Source organism: Corticium candelabrum, chromosome 4, assembly GCF_963422355.1.
Source record: "Corticium candelabrum chromosome 4, ooCorCand1.1, whole genome shotgun sequence".
Taxonomy (NCBI): Eukaryota; Metazoa; Porifera; class Homoscleromorpha; order Homosclerophorida; family Plakinidae; genus Corticium; species Corticium candelabrum.
Genome location: NC_085088.1, coordinates 7,997,985 through 8,007,479, shown reverse-complemented (window position 1 = coordinate 8,007,479; position 9,495 = coordinate 7,997,985). Strand labels below are relative to the sequence as shown.

The following is a 9,495-nucleotide window of genomic DNA, read 5'->3' as shown; positions in this document are numbered from 1 at the left end:
TAGGCGTCTTGTTGTCTGTGCCGCTTCTCTAGCTAGACGTCGTCTACTGTGCACTGTACCGTATTTACACAGCTATCCGTCTAACCGCAATTTTGGTTGTAGTAATGAGGTGACCCCAGAGCCAAAACAAAACATCAATGTGTGGGAAAACATGCACGGGCACATGTAGATTACTAGGCGTCTGTTCGCTCTGACTTTGGATACCGTAAAAGAAATGAATAGAGACGCACTAGCGTACTTACAGGTCAGTCGAGCCGCTTCGTCCGACAAACAGACGCTGTCATGGACAATGCACGTTCCCCTTCGCAAATTCCCGTCAAGCGCCAAATTTCTGTTGAAGACGACACTAGTGATCTTTGCAACAACTCCACGGCCGCTCAGCCACGCACACCGAAAATTCAAGCTGGCAGACTGCAGAAACACTGTGGAACAAGCAAAATGTTACAAGTAAGGTACAGCTACAACACCCTCGCTCCTGGTTGTTGTTGGGGAAACATACACGTACAAATGTAAGCTATAGGCGTTGTTTCTATGTGCTAAACCCTTAAAGCGAAGGAATAAACACCACGTACAGGACGGACGCCCGATGGCCGAATTCTCGTTAGCAGCTACCAAAGAAAGAGAGGTGGAGCTTCATGATGACATCACGTACGTCGGTAATGACACCACTTCTCGTCTATTGGTCGGAATAGCTTATTTGCATCTGTGCTAACCAACTATATATACTGTCAGTCGTTCGGTCATCGAACGACTACTATACTCGAGCCCGGAAATCCAGGCCTCGGGTAATGACTCTGGATGAGAACCAACTTACCTTCACTATCGCCGTCAAGTTATCAGTATGTATTATAAAAGTTGCCGTCAACCGTCGAAGACGTTCTTACACGTTTCTCTGATGGTTTCCATGCACGAAAAAATTACGATTTCCTTTCTCTCAGCAACAAGAGAACTCTGCCTCCGTAGGAAAACTTTCACTTCCCTTGTTCTCAATATGGCCGTTGTCGTCAACGTCGCTTCTTCTAAACTCAAATTCGTGACGATGGAACGCAACACAAGCAAAAAAATCGGCATTTGCGCTTATTTCCGGTAGTTGAATTCAACCATCGAAGCAGCATCCCGTAGACTCCTTTTCTACGATTTGGGCGTTTTCGCTATATTTTTTTTACATTTCTAGCGTTGGTGTGTACTCTGGAAAGATATCCGACTGACTATTCATCAGTCTTTTGCGTTTCTACAAATTTCCCAAATTCTAGTTGTCAACGCAGAATGGTCATTTTTATTTTGAATTTCTTCGTTTTCGTTGCCAAGGAGACGTGGTGGTTGCAGAAAAATGAAGTTTGAACATTCATCATGGCAATGATCGACTGAATAGACTACAGACCAAGTTTCAGGTCAGTAAAAGATCTCCTTGCATTTTGGCAGATTTTTTACAACTATTGCAATAACGGTAGCATGTATGTCCCTGGAATACGGCTACGTAAACTTTCTTTGTCTGTGTGTATATGTGTCCACTAGCTACCACGTTCGCCACACGTGTTCCGTGCAACGACAGCAACGTCTTTGAAGTGACGACGCGACGTCTAACGGGAATGTCGAAATCGTACACATATCGAAAATCTATCCCGAACTTTGAGTCGTTTAGCCCAATATCCGGGAGTTAGGAGTATATCCAGAAGTTAGTAGTACTAAAGGTCATCAAGGAAGATATTCCTATGACTAGTACTGTTCACTCGAAGTCTTTCCCATGCATTAGACCATGCATGCAGTGCTGCATGCGGTTATGTTTTTGCAATTAAATTTTACTGCACTACGACATATTCGCTATCAACGCATTACTGACTAATGCAGAACTCACTACATGCAGATGGAACAATGAATGCAACTCAGGAAACTACAACACTGCCAGCTCATCCGTGTATGGTCGTGACCGTGTGTACTTACTGCATACCCATCCATAACAATAGCGTTCTAACCTAATTTTTCTGTAAGTCACTTCTATTTAGTTTGAGGCAGTATTACAACAGGCGCACTCGTTAGCGTATTAATAAGTCTAAATCTCGGTCTTTATATCAATTACTTCAATAAGGCGGGAGAACACAGTATATAGTCCTGAAACTACATTAAACGACAGCTAAAAAAAAGATTTCTTCTTGAGTTGCCTAGATCGTACTGGTGCCTTACAAACTGGGCATTTCTTTGCAACCTGCAAACAACAACTGCATGTTAATTAACAATCACGGCCACGAATGCAAATACAGTTAAAGTACTTTCAGTGAACTTTTCCAACAAACAAAGCAGCAAAGATGTCCACAAGGACTTTCAAAAGGTGAACGTAATTTTCCATTACAAATCATGCAAAACCGGCCTAAAAATATGTCAAACAATTCACAATTCAATAAAAAAAACAGTGACCAATGACAAGCACACAACAAATTAGATCTATCATGCAACAAAACTGCGATCACTGACTCTGACGGCCAAAACGAGATTGCGACAACTTGCCAGCACAATTATTGTGTAATTACCTTATCAATAGAACATGCATGCATATTGAAAAAGGTCATAAAAATGGAGATTATATAGTTGTATACATAGTTCTTTATAATTAAGCAAAAATACATAAGGTAAGCATTACTACTGCATGACATAGTAATACTGTACGCAAACGATTCTAGTTTCAGCAGGTAGCTAAGTGTCAAATAAATTTATCATTTTTACACAGGCTTCGATATGTACGTATAGACAGCTTATTCTTCATCCCCTCTCCCACAACCTTGCTTGAAACAATTACATGATATGAGAACATGCACAGATGTCCGAGATTCTGCGCCATGAAAAGTCGTTTGCAAAACTCCTATACAAACAGCGCCGCTTTGAGAATTTCCATTGCATTATAAAAAGGTTAATGCCCACAGCAGAAGTAATCAGAGCGGACAGCAACGTTGAGAATACCAACTACTAGAGTAATCAGGCCTATATATCAGGGGTGAGTCGGAGTGCTTGCCATATTCTGCTGCTCGTGCAAGTCGTCTGGAGTAGCATTTTCAAATTAATGACAAATTAGGGCTCTTACTGTCGGAAAAATTCACAACGTTCAAAAAGTTTGGAAGGTCCTTGGTGTGGTAGCATAAATGACGATACGGGTTTTTTAGACGGGCATGCGCGAGAGACTAGCGTAGTGTGGCACTGAAATAGAACTGTCTGACGAGACACTACATTGGCGTAGTCGGCAGGATACAAAAAGGCAAGACGATGGCAACAAAACAAGTGGAAAAACATGCCAAAGAATTTGAACTGTGACTAGAAGACGTCAATTACTATCTAGCTATCTGTGAAGTGACCGACCAGGAGGAGAAGAAGAGGCTATTCATGAATCTAGCTGGGTTGACCTGAGACGGATGGAGGAAGGGTTGGTCGTTCCGGCACCGCAAATCCGGCACCGCAAAACCGGGAAGATGGCAATCCCGGCGATTCGTATTGGGTTTGACAGATGCAGTGCTCGCTCATTTTCGGCCGATAGTCAACACGATGTCTGAAAGGTACAAGTTCCGACAGCTCAGACAATTGGAATACGAGTCTATCACCGCCTTTATAGGCCGTCTACGATCTAAGGTAGAGCTTTGTGAGTTCGGTTCTAATAAAGTAGATACTGTTGTCAATGGACAGGTGAGGGATCAGTTAATTGTTGGGTTGCGGGCAGCAGAAATTCGCAAGGAGTAGTCGAAAGTTATCGATCGCTGTATAGCGGCTGCCTCCGTGGTAATGCTTCTGGCAAGATCTCTGGTAACACTGGAGCTCCCGGAATTGTTGCGAGAGGTGGTATAATTGCGAATATATGGACGATGCCGGCTTGTGTTGCCAGAGCCTTTTGCCCCTCTTGTAATTTTGCTACCAATCTACCTTGCTGTCTGTCCGACTCTGCTTTGACGGGTCGTTGTAAAGGTTGAACCACATCTTCCTGAAAACGCTGTTTGCCGATTTTTTGGTTGTTGATGCGCTTCTTGAGAATCTCCCTTTCTTGAGAAATTTCTCGATCAACGCTTTACGATCGTGCATGCTCTTTACTTGCGCAAATGCCATACTATACTATAGGGTTACATAAAATGTAGTGACAGTAACAATTGTAGTTACAGTATCTACAGTATTTCCCGCGCAATTATCCGGTTGGAGCAACCACTCATCCGACTAAGTCAACCAATTATCCGGTCGGGGCAACCAATTATCCGACTCAGCCAATCAATTATCCGATTGAGGCAACCAATTATCCGATCTCAACTGTACTCGCAAATGAGACTCTCATCTTGCGTCGCTGGGAAGTTGTTCAGTGCTTTGGGTCACAGTCAAAATTCTCTCTGATCCAGATTGATAGCATCGTGGGAAACGCTAGGACAAGCTATTACACACGTGAATGTGATCCAGCTGCAGCGCCACAACCGAACAGCTCTGCCGTCTTTCTTTCGCATCGACCTCATTGACTCGAGACCAAAAGACCACTGCACCACCGACGCTCTCGGCTTCGCGTCGTTATCCGATTCTCAGAATCTGAAACAAATTCACAATCGCCTAGCGATCGAGCTGGAGAATCTACAACTATCTAATTTTAGTACTGTACACGTAACACGTACTTTATCAGCGTGTGTTTGACTAACGTGGTCGATAATTCTGCTAAGTTCTACAGTACATATCCTCTCTAATCTTGCTTACATGTGCAGCTTTAGCCGTGAGTACATGCTAGCTACAAAGCGCGTTGAGGCATAAAGCACCCGTTACATCCTCTCGGATCTAGTGCGTCAAGACACGAATCTAGCAGAAGTTGCCGTCTTGCTGTGACAAGTACAGTAACTAGTTATTGTAGTTACAGTAACCAGTTATTGACGTAAAGGACTTTGAGTTGGTTTTGGTAGTTCTAAAATGTGAGTATGATTTTACCTTTTTCAGGCATCTCCACTCGGATAGCTCGTCGTCCAATACCTTGGCAGTCGGGTTTGTGTTGTACGAGGTCTTGTCGCGTGTATCGGTGTAGACAGCGTTCGCAATAGAACATACGGCGAGTATCTTTGCTTTAATCGTTGAGTAAGCGGTTGAAGTTTTTGATCCAGGTGTAGTGTTGTTTGAGTCCTTTGCCAATAAGAAGGTTGATCCTGATGGGTGATTAAGACTTTGATAACCTGAGTGGATAGCCACCTTTGTCCTATCCGAAAACGTTCACAGCGAGTTTGGGGTTTGCTTCTCCATGAGATCGATCTGTTTGATGGGAGTCGGTTCTTGAATACCATTCCAACACAGTCCATCATCTATTTGCTGGGTGGATCGGTGCGGTCGCGTGCGGGAAAGAATGCCGAACGCAGAGCCCATCGTAAACAGCTGTCGTCTTTATTTTTAACGTTGACGACGGCCTTTCGTTTTGCACTTCTTTTGGAAGTGGGGGATAGGAGCCGCCGTGGATCGGTTAGTATCGTGCAACGTGGCGTTGAAATCGTGTGATGCCATCCACTTCCTTCGCTGGTGAACCGTTCCAGTGTTTCCATGCGTTGCAATCTTCTGTCCAACGATTTTGAGATCTCGTCGGTTGTAAGAAGAGGTTCCATTTTACTTCTAAGTGTGAGTTCATTCCATTTGTCGAGTCCTTCGGTTGTCTGTCTGTAAAGGCGAACTTCAAGAAGCAGTCGGAATTTCACACCGTTCAGTGATAGGGTTCTCTTCGACGAGATTGTGATGAATTTGTGAACGCGCATTTGCCAGAAAGGCTTGCGGATCGTGTTGATCTTCTGGCACATTCATCGGACAACCTCGGAGGAAATTACCTACAACGTGAGGCAAGCGTTTCCACACAGTTGGTGTGTGATTCACACGCGGAGTAAGTCTCACACGTGGAGCAGGAGTCAGAGTGGGTTTCACACGTGGAGCTGAAATGGGCTTCCTACGTGGAGCGGGGTGGGTTTCACACGTAGAGCTGGAATGGGCTACACACGTGGAGAGAGAGTGAGTGGGTTTCACACGTGCAGCTGAAGTTGGCTTCACCCGTGGATATGGAGCTGGGTTTCACACGTGGATATGGAGCTGGCTTCACACGTGGAGTGGTTACAACCACTGGTTGATCTGGGGTGAGCTTCACACGTGGAGTAGCAAGTGGAGTTGGTAAACCAGCTTGACCCTCAGATCGTTGTGTCATAAATAACTCAAATGACATTAATACTCTCACTATACAACTCAAGAGCTAGAAAAGAGTTCAATCGTTTCATCAACGCTTCCATCCTTGTATACTGTAGAACTCATTTCTCTAACGGGGCGGAATTTCTTGACACTTCAAGAGACTGCCACACGAACGTGCTTATATATAGGTTATACTAGTTGTCTAATAGAGTACAATTTGTTAGCGGTCCTGACAGAGAATATCACACAAACGTGCTTAGAGCTCACACTTCTATCACCTAGGATAGAATGACGCTATCTACGTGGTGCAATGCTTTTATAGTTGAACCTTGCACGTAATGAGCACGTGGAATTTCCCGCAGTTTTCCCCAGATTCCTCCAGTTTTGCCCATATTCCTCCAGAATTCCCTCAGTTTTCCCCAGGTTCTCCGGGATTTCCCCATGACCGATTTTGACCGGATCTAACCGCTTTTGACAGAACTTAACAGGTTTTGACTGGATTACTATGACGTCCTAAGATTTTGGTATACTTTGGTATATTCCCGGTAAACTTCCTGTTTACGTCTGGTAACAAAGCTTTGACTTCAGGTGTAATTTCCGGTGTATATCATGTTATAGCATACGTGCGCCCTATTAGACAAATGACTTCCATAGATATAGCTGGTATAGCAGATGATCGCCCTATTAGACAAATGACTTCCATAGATACACCAGTGTGTATATACCATCGAGCACACAATATTATGTCTAATAGGAGTTTGCGTCTCGAGCGCCGAGTGGGGGTGCGCCTCCCCCCCGACGAGGGAAGAAACTAGATACCAATGTAATCCATACCTTAGACTCACGGACGGGAGACAGTCGGTGGAGGAGTGAAAGAGATGGGGTAGGAAAAGTTATTTGTATTGGAGAGATACTAGTGAAATACTAGAACACGAAAAATAGGAATTTGTATTGGAGAGATACTAGTGAAATACTAGACCACGAAAAATAGAAATTTGTATTGGAGAGATCAAAGTGGTCCAAAACCGGTACTCTATATACTACTATCATGCACATCTTTCTTAACTTAATTAAGTGCGCTGAATGAGTTAGTTGGCAGTCTAGTTTGCTCAGACTAGAATATTTATACACCGGCCGGTACTACTAGTCTGTCTGCAACGGGCTGAGACACATAACATACGACTAATCTCATATACTGGGAGAAGCACAGACATTTTAGATGTAAAATGTAACGTGGCAGACATACCTCTCTGTGTTTGCATGCGTGCAGGAATTGCAGGAGCAACACTGCAATGGCTGGAACCGACAGATATCACAGGAGACAGGCTACAAACAGGCTCTGCTGAATCTGTCGATTTACACATCTCGACTTCACCATCTCTTGCTGCTATGGTCCCTCGCCCATCACCATTCATGTTATGTTCGCCAGTTTCTGTGTCAATGACTTCAGTAACAGCAGCGGATGCACCAGCAACAGGAGCACGCGAGCAGATATCGTCAGCCGAAAGCTTGGCTAGTAATAGCAGAAAAGAGACGTTAATTAAACATACCGTCATGAACAAATGATTTCATTTATTAATAAAAAAAACTTCTCTTAAGCAAAGATACAACAGAAAATATAAATATGAGAGACGTCCGCACTGACAACATTCTTCGTGCAGTTTGAAAAGAAATGACATACACGTGTTAAATGATTACAATAATTATAATAATAATAATAATAATAATAATAATAATAGGCTTAGTGGTTAGCGACAATGGCTACCACTCCATGGTTTGAGGGTTCAAACCCCAGTGACGACAGTAAATTGTGAAACTTGTCTGTCTTTCTTTCTCATGTTTCTCTAGCTTTATCCATGAGACTATGACTCGTTTCAGTCGTTGGGGAGTTTCTGTGGTCTGGCGAACGGTCTGTTGACGATGACGTCCAGTGCTTTCCTGGTGGTCGTTGATATCCACTAGGCGTGCTGTATCGAGTACGCGGTCACCGTAATGCCTGCAATCTATATCGAATTGGCTAGTCATTGATCGCCGTATGGACTACACGGAAACATGTACCCAGCTGGGCTCACCTGCCGGGTTGGTGGGCGCCCAGATGGGGGCAAAGACCCCACTTGCCCATTATGGAGGGGCATAACGACACATCTCATTTCTCTTATCCGTATGTGTATAAGTTAAAAGATGTAGAGTAAAAGCAAACCTTCTAAACCATCTTCGTCTCCTATTAAACTGCCAAATAATTGCTTGTGACTTGGTCTGAGAAACTTTCGAATTCCTAATACAGAAACACTCACTCTAGCAATGCAAACATTAGACACATACAAATGTTTACCATTTGCCACAATACTACGTACGTCTTAGTCTAGCAGAGCAATGCACAAACTTGAAAGTCTAAGTTTATAAATTATTAATGTTAATTTAATAAGATGCATTACATTGTGTGCTGTTCAAGTGATAATAACGACTTCTGCATAATACTATAAGTCTATTCTGCACCTTCCCCTTAAACTCACTATTCAGACATAAATAATTTCAATTCTTGACAGCCTGTTCAACTCAGTTCAACTACCACTTTCAACAAAGACACTGTTAACCAGTTTCTCTACACAGCTACACTTTGTTTATTAAGTTAATGAACTACCGACATTTGCGATAACCTGGCAATATGGTTAGTACACAATGCAGTGCTCTATCCTCGCAATTGCTCTACTCAAACTACTGAGCTTTTTTACTGGACGAGTAATTTCGTTAAGTTAAGATGACACGAGCAATTAACAATCATATGGCTGTCCTCACTCGTACTCCATCTTCGGCTCATCTAGGGCTTCGTTGGCAAAAACAACGTTTTCATAATAGACTAAATGGCGCTCTCTTTGTTCATGCTATTTTCGAAACATTTCCCAAGCACCCAGTACATGCACTGTTTACATACATTGCATTGCACAAACTCAAGTCGCTAATGTACGTTTACGCAGCATGTATTGATTTAATACCGATACCATGCACAAGTTGTCTGTGTTCTGGCAGCTGACGAAACACATCCTGAAGACCATCAGCAAGTGAAACGATGTTGCCTTCCTTTAAAACAAAACGAGTCAAGTTACCACGTAACAGTGTACAATTACTCTAAACTTTAGCTCCGTACTTTTTGATATGATGCCACCAATGCTTTGAAAGTACGAAAAGATGACAAACAGAGTACGCTTCTAACCTGTAATTTATGTGCAGTCATAACTGACAGCAAAAGACAGTTATGAACGTTTGGGCAAACTAACTTGTTCTAAGTAGGCATGAGCATCGACTACTTTCTGTTTATCCCTTTTACTTCTTCCTGGTGTTTGA

General features: G+C 43.1%; 1 protein-coding gene across 1 annotated transcript in view; it reads right to left on the bottom strand.

Annotated features, from left to right (window-relative positions):
• Positions 1 to 1,923: 1,923 nt before the first annotated feature.
• Positions 1,924 to 9,495, bottom strand: part of LOC134178407 (regulator of telomere elongation helicase 1-like) — a 47,379-nt gene continuing 39,807 nt past the window's right edge. The window contains exons 28-34 of the mRNA XM_062645286.1: positions 9,429 to 9,495; positions 9,299 to 9,364; positions 9,153 to 9,231; positions 8,354 to 8,428; positions 7,400 to 7,666; positions 2,268 to 2,365; positions 1,924 to 2,203 (exon numbers count right to left, since the gene is read on the bottom strand). The exon at positions 9,429 to 9,495 is cut by the window's right edge and continues 20 nt beyond it. Coding sequence (XP_062501270.1) covers positions 2,132 to 2,203; positions 2,268 to 2,365; positions 7,400 to 7,666; positions 8,354 to 8,428; positions 9,153 to 9,231; positions 9,299 to 9,364; positions 9,429 to 9,495 — 724 coding nt within the window. The 3' untranslated portion in view covers positions 1,924 to 2,131. The remainder of the gene's footprint in view (positions 2,204 to 2,267; positions 2,366 to 7,399; positions 7,667 to 8,353; positions 8,429 to 9,152; positions 9,232 to 9,298; positions 9,365 to 9,428) is intronic.